Here is a 17,964-nt window from a genome sequence, read left to right on the forward strand (position 1 = left end):
TTTTTTTTGAGACAGAGTCTTGCTCTGTCACCCAGGCTGTAGTACAGTGGTGTGATCTCGGCTCACTGCAACCTCTGTGTCCTGGATTCCAGCAATTCTCTCACTTCAGCCTCTCGAGTAGCTGGAATTACAAGTGCATGCCACCACACCCGGCTAATTTTTGTATTTTTAGTAGACATGGGGTTTTGCCATGTTGCCCAGGCTGGTCTCGAACTCCTGGGCTCAAGTGATCCACCCGCCTCAACCTCCCAAAGTGCTCCAATTACAGGTGTGAGCCACCATGCCTGGCAAGAACTCTTAATTTTCTATGTTTGGGACTTCGTCACCTTTTCTGCAGCTTTCTGTGTCACTGCCCAGCACCTGCAGCACGGGGTCCTCCAGAAAAAACAATAAAGGAGAATGAAGGCTTTCAGGAATGAAGGCCTGTCCGGGGCTTATAAACTTCACGACAGTCCCAAAAGGTAGTAATGGAACATTCAACCTTCCTGCAGAGCCTGGTCTCTCTGATAGGAATGAAGAACACTGATGAGGTAGCAACAACAGAAGGAAACGCAGGAGAGCAGAGAACATCAAGACGGCCAGCCTGCTGGCTCTATGCCCACCTTTGATTTGCTTACCTTTTCCTGAAGCCTGATATTATCCCACACCTTGGTGCACACCATACACTCAAATGCATCGATGTAATTGTCCTGGCTGATGTCTTGCACTCCCCATTTCCGTTCCCTGAGAGCTGTCAGAAGTCGCTGGTTAGAGATCTCACCCTTCAGCTTCCATTCTACATAGGCCTCATACAATCCGTCATCAGAATCCAGTCGTCTGATGTAAGTTGCCAGTTCCCTGGGGTGAGAAAATTCTGATACAAGAATAGCACTTTTGTTACTTGGAAGCCAGTCTGTGATGCTGGGGGATCCGTAATATACAGGGACCACCCCCAGTTTCAGTGGCCTCCAGAACTTCTCAGTGATGTAGTCATCACAAACTGCATTCTCAAAAGCTAGGATAAACTTATACTGTGCAATGATCCTATAAAAGCCATCGGCATCCATAGAGGCTGGATTTTTCAGCTGCTGAGGGAGGTCTTTGTTGCGTAAACATTCACCATAGGAATCAACCTCGATGTAAGCCATGAGCTCGCGAACATAGCTGTCCCTGTCTGACGGTGGGTCACAGTCTGACTGTACATAGACCAGCGGAGCAAGTCTTTTTCTAAGCTTGTTTTTGGACTGCAAAGGAACTAGGTATCGGAGTGACTTCAGAACTTCAATGCTCTCCAAGTATTGGGTAGTTAGTGGCAAGTGGGAATGCCTGCTGAATGTGGCAGTGTAGTTGAACAAGGTGATCACCGGTTTATGAAAGAGCTTATAATTGTTTTTCGGGGACTCTTCGTGAAAAAGAGCCCAGTCATGATGGGCTTTCCGAGGCAGAGGTAAGCTGTCTATGTTAAAGTCAGTACCTAGGAGAAGAAAATGAGATATTAATTAGTATTTCCAAAAGAATGTTGCTAAGTTTGGGTCTACCTGGTAAGATTAGAATACAGAGGAGTCTGAGGCTATGAATAAGAAGCATGTGGCCAGGTGCGGTGTGGCTCATGCCTGTAATCCCAGCACTTTGGGAGGCCAAGGCAGGTGGAGCCCTTGAGATCAGGAGTACGAGATAGGCCTGGCTAACATGGTAAAAATACTAAAAATACAAAAATTAGCTGGGTGTGGCGACACATTGCCTGTAATCCCAGCTACCTGGGAGGCTGAGGCATGAGAATCACTTGAACCTGAGAGGCAAAGATTGAGCCACTGCACTCCAGCCTGGGTGACAGAGCAAGACTCCTTCTCAAAATACGTGTGTGTGTGTGTGTGTGTGTGTGTGTATACACATACATATACATGCATACACACACACACACACACACACACACACGAAGCATGTTACAGTATCACCGCAAAGTGCCTGGCAGTCAGTCACAAGCCTTTCACCCCAGAAACTACTCAGGTAGAGGATCACCAAAGAGGGGGAACTATCATTTCTCATTTGATGAAAAAGGAAACAGGAGTCGTGTCTGGCCAGGTTCTAAAGGAGAGTTTACTCCACTGCCTCCTGCAATGGGCTTTTCTTCCTGAAAGTGTTGCCTACAAGAAAACAGGAGAAATAAAGAGATAAAGATAGTTCTTTAAAAAGAAAAGAGCAAGAGAAAGGAAGCCATAAAAGGACAGCAACCAGGTCGGCAGGTTGAGTAATCACAAAAAAAAAAAAAGTGAAACCATGCAAAAGTAGCCAGAAGAAATATAGAGGATATCTTTTTTTAATCCAAAATGATCGATTTCAGCAAAGTGCAGTTAATCAATCTTAGTCAAAATGGTAGACAAGAGGCTTTTAAAGACGAAAGAGCTGATAATAGTACTATGTTACAGACCACTGCAGGATGGACAGGAATTAACAAGCGCATCAAGAAATAAAGAAGGCCTAACAGGATTACAATTATGAGTGACCCTAGCATCCACAGGATTAATTGAAAAACCTCTGAAACATGATGATGTGCAGACAGAAGTGATGGATGTGGTAAGCGATTGTTTCCTGACTGCATGGGTAGAGATCCAATCAGGGAGAACTTACTTCAATAACTGAGAAAGAAGAACTAAGACAATAACACAATAGGTAATATACAATGTCTGAAGTATTCTTGACGTAGATAATTTTGTAGACCCTTGAGTTTTTAAAAAATAAATATAAGGAAATGGGAAAAAAAATCCACCTTCCAATACCCACCAGAAAAAAAAAATACCAAATATATATTTACGCCAAAACAAAACTTTATCAACATTTTCTGGCAGAGCTCATAAAAATTAATTATTTAATGCTAGTGTACACTCCCACAAATAGATAAACTCTTCGGTGCCAACACTACGTCAATGAGAAATCAATTAATCAAGAAAGGCTTTTAAACAAAGATCAGATAAGATTATGTCACAGGATATATACTAAGCACAGAGAAATTGCTGAAGAAAGTGCCTCTGTTTTGATAACAGGCTTTTATTCTCAATCATCGGCAATGAAGTACTAACATGTAAAAATGGGCTTGTCTTTGTTTATTGGCATTTGCTATATTTGACCTTAGGCTTCAAAAAGAATACTCACCCATATACTTGCAATCTAATGGCATATAGAGTTGGATGGCTGGCAAAGGTTAATAATCATTAAGATAGAGAAACATGAGGATATGAAAGAGAATGTGAGAAGAAAGGCAACTGACTGCATTGAAGTACAACAGTTGCTGCTCAAAAAGGGTCTAAGCTGGTCGAGTGGCCAATGATAGGAACCAGAACCTATAAAATTGAGTTAGAACACAAAGTTGCCGCCTAAGGCCTAGCAGAGAATCAAGGCCATTACCTGGGAGAGAAAGTACTAGAGTCCGATCCACAGGAATCAGAAGCAGGGATTCAATGTATGAGATGAGAGATTAAAGAGGATATGATTAAAACAAAAGTGGGTCCACAGTTAACTGGGGGGATCAGGCACAGGGGTTTTGAGTGAGTGACCCAAACACCAGTCACTGCTGCTAACTGCTAGGTGGCACATGGAAGATTCTTAACCTGGCTCAGCATGGGTGCACCTCAGCAAAGATCCCAGATGCAGAGCTGGGAAGCAGAAAGACACAAAGCCTGCCTTGGGTGCTTCAGAGAAGCTCTGGGACAGAGACAGGGCTCAAGTCCCATCTCTGCTGGTCTACATCAAGAAAGAAGAGGAAGAGCTGAAGGCAGCTGTGTCTAGACTCTTGTGGCCACTACGTAGGTCCACTCAGGCTGTGTTGGTAATAGGAGCAGGACTCCAAACCTGTCACTCATGACAACTAGGAGATGCAGGCTTACAGGCTCACTCATAGCTCTGCTGATATGAGAATCTCCATGTGGGAAGGAAGGGGAGAAAATCCCTCTTGCATACAATCTATAGTGGCCAAAAATGCCTGCAGAATCTATTCACACACATGCATGAAGGTCATTTTTAAAATGAAAATGAGGTCTCCTGCATTCATCTGAATTATGTTTAGTCTGCAGAGGTGCAGCTGCCTTTAATAGTGGGAGACACTTCTTAATAGACAGGAAAGTTAAAGGGACCTAGCGTTCCAGAAATATTTCCCATGTTTGCTATCTATAAAAGCATTTCCTGGTAACTTCCCTGAGATACATCCACACAAAACACAACCACACATGCGTGTGCATCTGCGCAATCATGCTAATATAGGTTTTCTGTAAGATTGTCAGATTCTTTCAAACTAAACTTCTCTGGAGAAGATTAAAAATAGGTCATTTTGGCAAGGCACAATGGCTCACACCTATGATTCTAGCACTTTGGGAGGCAGAGGCAGGCAGATTACTTGAGGTCAGGAGGTCAAGACCAGCCTGGCCAACATGGTGAAATCCCATCTCTACTAAAAATATAAAACTTAGCCAGGCATGGTGGCACATGGTGGTAGTAATCCCATCTACTCGGGAGGCTGAGGCAGAAGAATTGCATGAACTGGGGAGGCAGAGGTTACAGTGAGCTGAGATCACGCCACTGTACTTCAGCCTGGGCAACAGAGCAAGACTCTGTCTCAAAAAAAGTCATTTTGCCCTGCAACCTTCTCTCCTAAGCCTAGAGCTTCAGAAGGTAAGTGCTGAAGAATACTGAAATTAGAACCATGACCAACCTGGCCAGGCATGGTAGCTCACACCTGTAATCCCAGCACTTTGGGGGGCTGAGGAGGATGGATCACCTGAGGTCAGGAGTTCAAGACCGGCCTGGCCAACATGGTGAAACCCTGTTTCTACTAAAAATTCAAAAATTAGCTGGGTATGGTGGCACATGCCTGTAATCCCAGCTGCTCAGGAAGCTGAGGAAGGAGAATCGCTTGAACTTGGGAGGCAGACGTTGCAGTGACCCAAGATTGCACCACTGCACACCAGCCTGGGCGACAGAGCGAGACTCTGTCTTGAAAACAAAACGAAGCAAAAAAAAAGAACCATGACCAACCTAAACTACTTCACTGGGGATATCATGGCCTAGAATGTAAGTGTCAATATTGACCAATTTCTAAAAGGTATTGGATGTGGCTCAGAAAAAAACTGAGTTATTTAGCTCTCCCCAACTCCAGCGCAATGCCTACTATAACAAGAGTTGGAACTGGAGTCTATAGAGAAATGAAAATCAATTAACCTATGGTATATCCATAAAAATGTGACTAACGTATGTGCAACTGGCTCACTAGTTTTCTAGTCATGCTCACTGCTCTTAAATTTAACAACTTCAGATTCAAACTTTCACTCCTCTGGGTTATTTTGTGTTTACTGAATTCTGACAAATGTATTCGTTCCTTTAAACAACAGCTAAATAGATCTTTAGCACTAATGTGCACTGTAAAGGGAACTGCAACTTGGAATACAAATGGAATAAAATGAATGCTGGCAAAGGGTGCCAGATTGCTGACTATGGAGACTGGATCTGAAATAGAGAAGAGCCTGAGAGCAACATACTTTACAGGACGTGTTTATGTGCCCCTCTCCTTCTGCAAGGGCATGGCCTCTTCTTTCATTACTCCCACACAAACTGGTGAAAACAGAAGGCAACATACATTATTAACCTCACTTTACTAACGAAGCGTGAATCACTCATCTATACTGAAAACCCCGGGTGGGGACAAGAACATCAGACCAGCAAATAGGAAAGGACCGGAAGGATGACGGGCCCTGCTGCAATGTTGATTCCATGGAATGAGTAACTCATTCTTAGTACTTGCAATTACACCCACAGAAATGTTAGCCAGCTTTAGCACACTAATGATGTGGAAAGCCCAGCCTGCCTTAATTTGGAAAAGACAAGTGCTCCTGCAGAATGCCATCCAAAGGTAATCTGTTTTAAAAAATAATCTCTACCATAAAACTGTTGTGTCCTTTTGGGAGACTGAGGCAGAAGGATTGCTTGAGCCCAGGAGTTCAAGGCCAACCTGGGCAACACAGTGAGTCCCTGTCCACAAGAAATGTTTTTAAAAAATTAGCTGGATGTGATGGTGCACACCTATAGTCCCAGATATTCAGGAGGCTGAGGTAGGAGGATCGCTTGAGCCCAAGAGGTTGAGGCTGCAGGGATTCAAGGTATGAGATGACAGATTAAAGAGGATATGATTAAAACAAAAGTGGGTCCACAGTCAACTGGGGGGATCAGGCACAGGAGTTTTGCGTGATTATGCCACTGTACTCCAGCCTGGGTGACAGAGCAAGATCTTGTCTTGAAAAAATACAAATAAAATAAAATAAAAATTACCATCATTTTCTGCCAAAGGTTGTGATTCTTCTTGGGACCTGGAATGAGGTAAAAAAGGGGAAAGAAAGGACTCTCCCTTACTTGCTAACTGACCCTCACCTAATCCCTCAAGCCTTCCCATCCATCCACTCAGGACCCGCACAAGTGAACCACTCATTTCCTCTTCCTCTTTGGAGTAAGAGTGGAAGTTCACTCATATCCTGTTCCAAGTCTTGCCCCCCTTTACCCACAATGTCCAGACTGACTCCAGATCACATAAGGACCTGCCACTTAGCAACACTGCCCCAGATCTGAGTAACCCCTTAATCTTTCACATGCTGAACCAACACTGTAAGCCAGCAGATAAAGCTGTTTTTCACGTTCATATTTTTTCTGGAATGATTTCAAATATACCAATGCCAAATTCCTATAAGAAACAAAACATGATATACATGAAAGGTTTTGTTCTTAAAAATTAAAAAAAAAGCATCTCCAGCATAATGGGTCAATGTGCCAATGCTTCAAATAAACTCTTCTCTAAAGCAGAGACCTCCTTTCCAGTGGAGAAAAATTTCTTCCAGATACACCAATGCCCCTGACACACCTGCCTTTGGGATTTAAAACACTAGCCCTATTGTACAATAGTCTTTTGCCCAAGATTACAGTACTGTCAGCCAAACCCGGGTTCATAAAGAGCACAGAGTCAGCTTAGTACTTTTTGCTAAGAGGAAGCTGCATGAGTCATTGGCTTCTCAGTTGCTCAGCTCCATGTCCAACCTTCTATGCTATGCTCCTTATTGTATGGGGCTGAAACCCTGCAAACTTTACTCCTCAGGTTCCTTGGACAACTGGCTTGCAATTAGGTGTTACAAGTAGGAGCACTGTAGGAAGACTGAAGGTGGGAATGATACAAACAGGAGGCAGGGAAATACTGGGTAGAAGAGGGCAGGGTCCCTGGCGAGGGTTCTACCCTCAAGCCTGAACCCTTGGCCCTAAATGAGAAATTTACATCCCCGCTTTCCCACCCGAATGTTGCCTTTTGACCTGCCCCACCCCCTATCCTGTGCCCATAAAAACCCCAAGCTCCCCTGGCAGAGAAGCAGAGCGGTGTGGCAGAAAAGGAGAGATGAGAAGGAGCATCTGAACATCGAGGAGATGAGACAACTGGACATCAGAGATTATAGTCAGAGAGGAGTTTGGCCAGGGATGGTTGGAAAGCAGTTTGGCCTGGGACAGTCAGAGAGGAGTTTCGCCATCCCTGGCCAAACTCCAGGGGAAGATTATCTTCCCACTCCATCCCCTTTCCAGCTCCCCATCCCACTGAGAGCCACTTCCACCACTCAATAAAACCTCCACATTTACCATCCTTCAAGTCCGTGTGACCTCATTCCTCTTGGGCACTGGAAAAGGAACTAGGCTTAGGTGCAAGAAGCTGTCACACTGACTCTCCGCTGAGCTGTTTAACACTTAGCCATCCATGAATGGCACGTGCTAAAACAGCACTGATTGTAACACATGCCCTCTGGGGCTCCAGAGGTCGCAGGCAATCCCTAGACACTGCTGTGGGCTGGTACACAGTTTGTTCCTGCTGGTGCCCAAAAGCACTTGCCCCAGCTCCTGCACCCGCTCACCTGCGTGCTCCCTTTCCTGCAAGGGGTTTGAGCATGGTGGCCAAGTAAACAAGCCACCCCTGTTGCAAGGCCCGCAAGGGGGTCATGGGAACTATCCTGTCTCAGAAGGAAGAGAGAAGGAACCTCTTCCAATGCTCATGTAGCAGAGCAACCATTAGCACTCCTGACTGTGATAAGATCAGCTGTAGCATCAAGGAGTAGTGGCAGTGGTGACATGAGCTAAGCAGAGAGTGGTGATAGTGATAGTAGCAGTGACAATAACCTGGGAGTGCTGGCTAGAGAATTCTTGCCCGGTTAACTCACCCCCAACAGTAGAGTCTCAGAGACCCACTAGCCCACACTCTGGGCAATGCTACTTTTCCTGCGCCTCTCCAGTCCAAGCGTAGCAGGGATTTCCTGCAGTTATTCATTCTGTATAACCTTCTCTTCCTGTCTTTTGCTCCACCAGCCCTTCAGCCCCTTTGTAACCAATTCTTGTAATACATTTCCACTGTTTAAAATACCTAGAATAATTTGTTTTCCTATCAGAATATGACTAATACAGAGGTCCATTTCAAAAGCTTGGAACTTCCATCTGATCACAACTGATTATTCCAAGTTCTGCTGCAAGTTTTCTCTTGCTGTCTTGCTCCTAGATTTTCCTAAAAATACCATGTTTCTTGGTGCTATCCCCTTGTTACCACCATCCTAGGCTTCTATTTTCCCTTCTCTTCATCCATCTGGTGATAATGTAAAAGAAAAATGCAAGTCTTGTATTTAAGAAGGAAAAATATAAAATCAGCAGATGAGATTCCTTTTAAGAAAGAAACCATCAAAATACTTGAAACCAAAAACACATTCCCCATTCAGGTACTGTGCTATAAATTCCTTCTCTGGGCTAAGAATCAAAATATACAGAATACTGAGACCCAGGTAACTACAAAGAACAATTAGGTTGGGGTGAAGGCCTCCAGTAACACTGTTTGACTACATTCTAATTGTATCACAAATGACAAATCCTCTTCACTGTGTTCTTGACACTTAATTAAACAGAGATAAAGACTTTCTTTTTCCTAAAAGATTTTACTACAGAGCCTTTTACCCATCTGAAGGAAAAACTATGGCCAAAAGACATTAAAGCTCATGAAATAATTGGCAAAATATGACTATTGTATGAATAGCAATAGTTCATAAATTACAACCATTGTTAATCACCTCAGCTGTAACTAAACTTGCAGTGACCTGAGTTTTTTCTCATTTCCTGCTTTGGGTTAAATCGTTTGTTTCACAAAACTCAGACAACTTCTAGTGTTTGAGATAACTATGAGTAGTACTACTTCCCTATTAGAAGTCCCTAGAATAAGCCTAAAGTAAAGTAAAGCATTCTGACGACGTCAATAATCCAAGCACAAAACAAAATTCAGTTTCTTTCAATAATAAGAAAAAGTGAGAATTAGGTGTTTAGAAGAGAAGAGGTTTTGGGAAGAGAATTGTCCAGAGTGTAGGTCTGTGGGTCTCTGAGGTTCCACTGATGGGAGTGAGCTAACCGGGCAAGAACTCCCTAGCCAGCACTCCCAGGTTATTGTCACTGCCACTATCACTGTCACCACTGTCTGCCCAGCTCATGTCACCACTGCCGCTACTCCTTGATGCTACAGCTGATCTTATCACTGAAAAGAGAAGAGGAGTAACAGTTTAAGGCACCACCCTTCTTCACTCAGGGAAACAGGGGCTGAGATGGCCTTAAGGGGCTGGCAAAGCCAGTTCGGAGTCCCAGAATGTTCTGCAGAACTCTGACATGAAACTTGCATGATGAGGCTACATAACTCTGTAGAGGGTTTATTGCTACCTCTTAATTCTTAATTATTAAAGGCCACATACAGATGTATCACACTCTGGTTTGTTGGTTAGTTACTAAAACTGGATTGACTGATTGATTGATTGATTGGGACAGCATCCTCACTATGTTCCCCAGGCTGCTCTCAACCTCCTGAGCTCAAGTGATGCCTCCCACCTTGACCTCCTAAAGTGCTTTCTATTGCAGTCAACATATCTGGAGACAGAAGACATTACTAACTCAGAGAAGCATAGACATTTCTAAAAAGTAAGGTTTTACTGAGTCCTATTATTTGAAAAGTATTGAGCTGAGAATTCTGGGACTTCAAGATGAACAAAATAAGCCCCAAGGGATATTATGATTATGAATGTAAATGTTAAACCATTAGCCGATATTCAATCTAGACTAACAAAAATGCAAATGGCCATGGTGGGAGAAAGGAGTAATTATTTCTGACTGGTTAAAGAGTTTGGGGTTGAATTACTGATAAGTATATAGAAAACCCAGCAATTAAGAAAATGAAGACCCAATTACCCAATTATTAACTCGGGCAAACAAGAAAAGTAATCCGTGTGCTCTCTGGTTCACCTATGAATATTATTTGCATAGTCATAATAATGTAAAGAGGGAATATTGATCCATCAAACATGATAATACAACTATAAGTGGACGGGGGATATAGGAAGGATGAGTGTGTATGTGTTGAACAGGAGAGGGTAAAAGAGTGATTCCTCATCTTCCAAGACAGGGAGTCAATGATAATGCTTAATAGCGAAAAATCATGAAATACTAATATCATCATGTTATTAAGAGATCTGATGATAACAACCAAGAGTCAGAAAAAACTATTGAAAGTAGTAATTCTTTTTTTTTTTTTTTTTTTTGAGAGGGGGAGTCTCACTCTATCACTCAGGCTGGAATGTAGCAGCACAATCTCGGCTCACTGCAACCTCCCCTACTGGGTTCAAGAACTCCTTTCACCTCAGCCTCCCCAGTAGCTGGGACTACAGGCACGCACCACCATGCCTGGTTAATTTGTGTATTTTTTGTAGAGACGGGGTTTCACCTTGTTCGTCAGGCTGGTCTTGAACTCCTGACATCAGGTGATCTGCCCATCTCGGCCTCCCAAAATGCTGGGATTACAGGCCTGAGTCACTGCACCCAGCCTAAAAGTAGTAATCTGAGAAGATACCTATTCACTATTGAAATGTGGAGCATATATAGCTGTGATAAAAATGAAAGTGAAGTGAACAAAAGATTATATGGGAAAAGTAAGTCTTCTTCCCCACACCCCAGCCATTTAGGTCCCTTCCCTTTGTTAAAGTTCCTTTTGTTAAGTTCATTAAAAAAGAAAAAAAGGTGGTGGTGGGGGTGGGGGGACCAGGCGTGGTGGATCATGCCTGTAATCCCAGCACATTGGGAGGCCGAGGCAGGCAGATCACCTGAGGCCAGGAGTTCAAGACCAGCCTGGCCAAGATGGTGAAACCCTGTCTCTATTAAAAATAGAAAAACTTCACTGGGAGTGGTGGTGCACGCCTGTAATCCCAGCTACTCGGGAAGCTGAGGCACGAGAATCACTTGAACCCAGGAGGCAGAGGTTGCAGTGAGGCAAGATCGCTCCACTGCACTCCAGCCTGGGTGACAAAGTGAAACTCTGTCTTAAATAAAAATAAAATAAAATATAAAATAAATGCAGGAGTAGATAGACGGATGAAGGAAGGAATGCGGGATAAAGGAAGAAAGGAAGGGAGGGAGGGAAAGTATATGCAATTAAACTATGATATAATGCTTTCTTATACCTAGAATTTGTATTTATAGTTAGTGAAAGAGCTCTTTTAAACTTACTTAAATATACATTTTTATTATTTATCACTCTTGTGAATACTTAGAAAAAATATAAGTCAAATTGGTTTAAGTATCAAAACTTCTTCAGAGTCTAACTCTTTTGAATCACTTTTTGATCTCTGATATCTGTGTATTTCTATACAATATTTTGCTCGGTAACATTAAGACCGTAAGCAATACAGCATTGCTTAAAAGAACGCTCTATCATCTCTGAGATTTGCCTCCAAGCTACTGACACCCATCTCCAAGTTTTAATGTTGATGCTTTCTTAATATTACTAAAAGTTGTCAAAGAAAGTTTTCAGACACCAACTAGACTCATACTCTTTTTGTTCTGTGGTTTTTTTTTTTTTTTTTTTTTTTTTGAGATGGAGTCTCGCTTTGTCGCCCAAGCTGGAGTACAGTGTCGCGATCTCGGCTCACTGCAACCTCTGCCTCCTGGGTTCAAGTGATTCTCCTGCCTCAGCCACCCAAGTATCTGGGATTACAGGTGCCCACCACCACGCCTGGCTAATTTTTGTATTTTTAGTAGAGACAGGATTTCACTTTGTTGGCCAGGCTGGTCTCAAACTCCTGCCCTCAAGTGATCTGCCCACCTCAGCCTCCCAAAGTGCTGGGATTACAGGCATGAGCCACTGCGCCTGGCCTAGACTCATATTCTTTTGTCAAATGGTCATTAAATGATGTGTTCATGGAAGCATCAAAGGGCTGTAGTTGCCCCATCATTCCAGGTGGAAGAGCAACCCAGTTCATGCCCATGCAGGCATTCATACTACATCACTGCTGCTGCCCAGCTGACAAAGACGGGCAGGGGGCTATCAGTTGCCAAATACATGTTGATTTCAGAGATATTCAAATGTAAAAAGAAAATAAATATTTTTATAATTAAGGAACATCTTTTCACATACATGAAAACATATACACTATTAGAAACCTGGTATTATCCGTGTAACTACCATGGAAATACTTCATTATTGGTACACATAAAGCTACCCTATTTTCAAGAACGATCACATGGTATTATTCCATTGTGTATATGCAGTCAGTCCAATATTCTCTCAATTATTCCACTTTGTGGTGCAAAATGCAAATTATGAAAAGTGGGTTGAGGCCGGGCGCGGTGGCTCACCTGTAATCCCCGCACTTTGGGAGGCTGAGGCGGGTGAATCGCTTGAGGTCAGGAGTTCGAGACCAGCCTGGCCAACATGGCAAAACCCTGTCTCTACTAAAAATACAAAAATAAGCTGGATGTGGTGACACACCTCTGTAGTCCCAGCTACTCAGAGGCTGAGACACAAGAATCGTTTGAACCCAAGCGGCAGAGGTTCAGTGAGCCGAGATCATACCACCGCACTCCAGCCTGGGAGACAGAGCGAGATCCTGTCTCCAAAAAAAAAAAAAAAAAAAAGAAAAGAAAAGTGGGTTAAGAAGCTGCTATTTTTCAAGTTAGGTGCATTATATCCTAAGACACTCAATAATTGCTGATATCTTCAAAAGCAGCTAGAATTTCAGTGCACATTGTCCAGGTGTCTGCCCCAGACCCTTAGCTGGAGGGACATTTTACAGAAGTCAACACTGAACACAGCAATCAATCTCCAAATTAATTAAATCAGAGGTTTATCCTCTGAAACTAACGATCAAGATACCAACCAAGTGTTTTTTTTGAAAGCAAGTCTATCTACCAGGTAGATATGGAAACTGCCAAATCATTTTACATCACTTAGCCTTTGGGATACATTTGACATCAGTTAGAAGCTATGACCTGGAAAAATAAACTCTTTATTCTCAAAACCTGCAGTGTTCCACTCCATTTAATCATCTTAGAGTCTCTCTCTACCCAAGAGGGAAACAGCACAGAATAAAGCACTGTCCTCCAAAGTTAACCATATCTAGGATACTCCTACCTTGATTTTCTGATATACAGGTCTCATCACTGAAACAGCAAAACACTTGGTCTGGGATTTTTGGTCCACATTAAGAATCCCTAGTAATACAATGTATACATTGTATTTTATATGCCCAGGTCTAACACTGTAAACAAGTAAGATGCAATTCTCCTATGGTAGTCAAAAAAGAATGAGACAGTAAAAGCATAAAGCAAAGGACATAAATATTTTCCAATAATTTTTTTTTATTTAAATTGTTGGCCAGACGCAGTGACTCATGCCTATAATCCTAGCATTTTGGGAGGTTAAGGCAAGAAGGTCACTTAAGCCCAGGACTTTGAGACCAGCCTGGGTAACACAGGGAGACCTGTCTCTATAAATATTTTTTTTTTAAATCAGCCAGGTGCAGTGGTGTGTATCTATTGTTGCAGCTACTCAGGAGGCTGTGGTAGAAGAATCACTTAAGCCCAGGAGGCAGAGGTTACAGTGAGCCGATATCGCACCACTGCACTCCAGGCCGGGTGACAGAGTGAAACCCTGTCTCAAAAAAAAAATTGTTTTCATCAAATTTCCACTGATAATATATACTCAATAACGAGAAATTCTATTGAGCTTAAATACATAAAAGAAGGAAAGGGGGTAGAAAGAAAGAGGAAAAAAGAGGAGAAGAATCATCAACCATATTCCCAAAGAAAAGAAAGGCTCAACATCAGGGTTTTTTTCCATATGTGTGCATGGTTGTATGGCGTGTGTGTGTGTGTGTGTGCGCGCGCGTGCGTGTGTATGAGAGACAGCGTGTGGACTGTGTGTGTATAGGACTGAGTAAGAAAACAGTGATTTCAGCTGGGTGCAGTGGCTCACGCCTGTAATTCCAGCACTTTGGGAGGCCGAGGCAGGCAGATCACGAGGTCAGGAGATAAAGACCGTCCTGGCTAACACAGTGAAACCCCGTGTCTACTAAAAATACAAAAAATTAGCCAGGCGTGGTGGCAGGCGCCTGTAGTCCCAGCTACTTGGGAGGCTGAGGCAGGAGAATGGCATGAACCTGGGAGGCAGAGCTTGCAGTGAGCTGAGATCGTGCCACTGCACTCCAGCCTGGGCAACAGAGTGAGACTCTGTCTCAAAAGGAAAAAAAAAAGAAAAGGAAATACTGATTTCAGCTCACTACTGATCAGTAGTGAAGTCACTCATTACTGATTAGTAATGAAGTCACTACTGATATGTCTTGAGAAAAAGAAGTTATTGGCTGGTTGTAATGGCTCACACCTGTAATCCCAGTACTTTGGGAGGCCGAGGCAGGAGAATCATTTGAGGCCAGAAGTTCAAGACCAGCCTGGGCAACAGAGTGAGACCGTCTCTACAAAAAAAAAATTGAAGTTAGCCAGGTGTGGCAGTGCATGCCTGTAGTCCCAGCTACTAGGGAGAGAGTGTGAGGTGGGATGATGGCCTGAGCCCAAGAGTTCAAGGCTGCAGTGAGCTATGACTATATCACCGCACTCCAGCCTGCATGGGAGAGTGAAAGCCTGTCTTTAAAAAAAAAAAAAAATTTAAATAAAAAATAAGTTTATAGTGGGTTAATTTTGTATTATTTATATCTAAAGTAAGATGAAATCCATCCAAAACACCCTATCCTGTAAAGACTGTTGTTCAAAGAAGGAACGGAATGGACCCAAAATAAGAGGTGAAAATCCCCACATACACTCTAGTCATGCCAAGGGCAGCCTGACAGGCAAGGCTTCTTGCTGCATGTCTCAACTTATCCCCGTCCTGCAAAGCTGCAGTAGGACACATCTGCAGCTCAGCACAGCAGACAGGCACAGGAGCACAACATGGGTAAGAAAATGAAGCTTCTCAGGCCAGGCGCGGTGGCTTATGCCTGTAATCCCAGCACTTTGGGAGGCCGAGGCAGGCAGATCACCCGAGGTCAGGAGTTCGAGAACAGCCTGGCCAACATGGCGAAACCCCATCTTGACTAAAAATATAAAAATTACCCGGGCGTGGTGATGCACGCCTGTAATCCCAGTTACTTGGGAGGCTGAGGCACAAGAATTACTTAAACCTGGGAGGCAGAGGCTGCAGTGAGCCAAGATCACACCACTGCACTCCAGCCTGGGTGACAGAGTAAGACTCTGTGTCAAAAAAAAAAGGGAGGAAGGAAAGAAGGAAGGAAGGAAGGAAGGAAGGAAGGAAGGAAGGAAGGAAGGAAGGAAGGAAGGAAGGAAAAAGAAAGAAAATTAGGGTTCTCAGAGAGGGGTCTCATTATACAAAGTTTGGGAGTGTGGGATGTGTTTGGATAGGTGAGTTCACAAAGCTTTCAGCTGCTACAGCCTTCATACCACAGCTTCCCCACCAAGTGGAGAAATGGCAGAGTAAAAGGACGTCTTCAGTGACAAGTTGAACTGCTGAGCAAAACAGGTCTGCCTGCCCCAGACTTCTGACTAATTTAATAAATAAATGCCTTTATTGCTAAGCCACTTTGGGTCAAGTTCTTGATGGATGCAGCCTAATGCATTTAAATGACAATGGCAGGTCTCATTATGTTTGGGAAGTCTGCATACTGGTGTTAAGAAAAAAGAAAAGAAAAGAAAAGAAAACTATTCCATTACATAGCATCAAATATGAGAAATTACCTAATGGGTACAATGTATGTTATTAAGGCTATGGAAAACCTAAAGCCCTGACTTGTATGTAACAAAATTACACTTGCACCCCATAAATTTATACAAATAAAATTTAAAGTATCATCACAACAACAAAAAAGAAGGAGCAGAGTTGTAGATGAGACCGTTCCTGCTCTTTTTTCTATACATGATAATTTGCTACTACCAATAGGACTCTGAAAAGTGAATACTTTTGCAGGAAGAACTTTCCAAATTGCTCAAGTCTTCATGTTGCTCCCTATCCAGTGATCTCATGGCTTTTTGTATGGATCGGAACTATAGTGTTTATCATACTCAACTGCAATTATGTGTGCACCTGTCTAGCTTCCCACCAGACCAGGAGCCCTACTAGCATCCATGTCTTGTTCATCTTGGCCCATAAAACTTAACACAGTACCTGCAATTTAGTAGGTACTCAAAGATATTCAGAGAATAAATAAATGTATTTTTAGGTCTCACTTTGTAAAAGTCAGGCCTTAGCTCATTTGGGCATTATAAGGTAGAGAATAAATCAGAAGTAAAAGTAGAAATTGTACGTTGACAGCAAGCATTGGTCAGGAGGATACAGCACAAATGTGGAACCATAAGGAATTTTCTTAAATCTTAAAATTAAGTCAAAGCATTGAAATACGGGACAGCCTCCATACAAGTGCCATCTGAAAGTTGTATCAGTCCCATCACAAGCAAACAGGAATTTCAGTTCACATTACTAGGTGTTAGATTTTATGACTTGCATCTCCACCTAATGAGGACAACAGATTTCTAAGAACATAAAAGGTTATATTAAGCAGAAATGGGTGAGGCCAGTCACGGTGACTCACACCTGTAATCCCAACACTTTGGGAGGCCAACGTAGTCTGATCACCTGAGGTCAGGAGTTCAAGATCATCCTGGCCAACATAACACAACCCTGTCTCTACTAAAAATACAAAAATTAGCCAAGCATGGTGGCACATGCCTGTAATCCCAGCTACTCGGGAGGGTGACACAGGAGAATTGCGTGAACCTGGGAGGCGGAGGCCGCAGTGAGCCAAGATTACACCATTGCACTCCAACCTGGGCAAAAGAGCAAGACTCCGTCTCAAAAAAAAAAAAAAAAAAAAAAAAAAAGAGAGAAAGGGGTGAAGCAAATTGATGAGAAAACGACCACATCGTCTTACGAACTTTTTCCTGCCTCATTTACTCTGACAAGTGTGGCAGTTTTAATTACTTATGATGGTAGTCTAGTAGTCTAGTAGGTGGCACTACCACCTCATTAAAAAATAATGAAGTCTTAGCAACACTTAGGCATTCAGTTATTCTTTACAAAAAAAAAATTAGTCAATGATTTGAGAAAGAATTAGTGAGTTGTAAGAATGGAAATGAAATATTAAGGAAATACTAAAGAACTCAACTTTTAACCTGACTTTTGGTATGAAAGATCTTTTAGGTGGAGGTAATTTCTTGATTATTCCAAGCTGATCACATTTTCATTAGTGTTTATTATATAGAAACATCTTATCAGTCAGTTATGAGGAAACACTAAGATTCATTCTAATTCAGAGCTCATGTGAAGTCTATGAAACTAAAACTGGCAAATAAATCAATAAGCCAAGTGTCCTAAGCTTTTCTGAGAAGTTTTTTACCAATCACATGTATAAGTAAACAATAAATAAAATTTTGTTTAAAGCAGAGCAAACTCCCAGTTTGTGGTTTTGGGCCTACAAAATTTAATTACGTGTGTTTACTTTGTTTCCACTTTTTCCCATCAAAAAAATTCAAACTTGGAGGAAAAACTGCTATAGCCTTTTCAGAGACCAATTTAGTAGTATGTAACAAAATTTTAATTTAATTTATACATTGACACAGCAAGTCAAA

The 17,964-nt window shown here is 42.5% G+C and overlaps 1 protein-coding gene across 1 annotated transcript in view; it reads right to left on the reverse strand.

The window, feature by feature from the left end:
- Window positions 1-17,964, reverse strand: part of FUT10 (fucosyltransferase 10) — a 113,527-nt gene that overhangs the window by 22,526 nt on the left and 73,037 nt on the right. Inside the window, exon 4 of the mRNA XM_005563034.4 lies at window positions 618-1,453. Coding sequence (XP_005563091.3) covers window positions 618-1,453 — 836 coding nt within the window. The remainder of the gene's footprint in view (window positions 1-617; window positions 1,454-17,964) is intronic.

Source organism: Macaca fascicularis, chromosome 8 (assembly GCF_037993035.2).
Source record: "Macaca fascicularis isolate 582-1 chromosome 8, T2T-MFA8v1.1".
In the NCBI taxonomy this organism is placed as follows: Eukaryota; Metazoa; Chordata; class Mammalia; order Primates; family Cercopithecidae; genus Macaca; species Macaca fascicularis.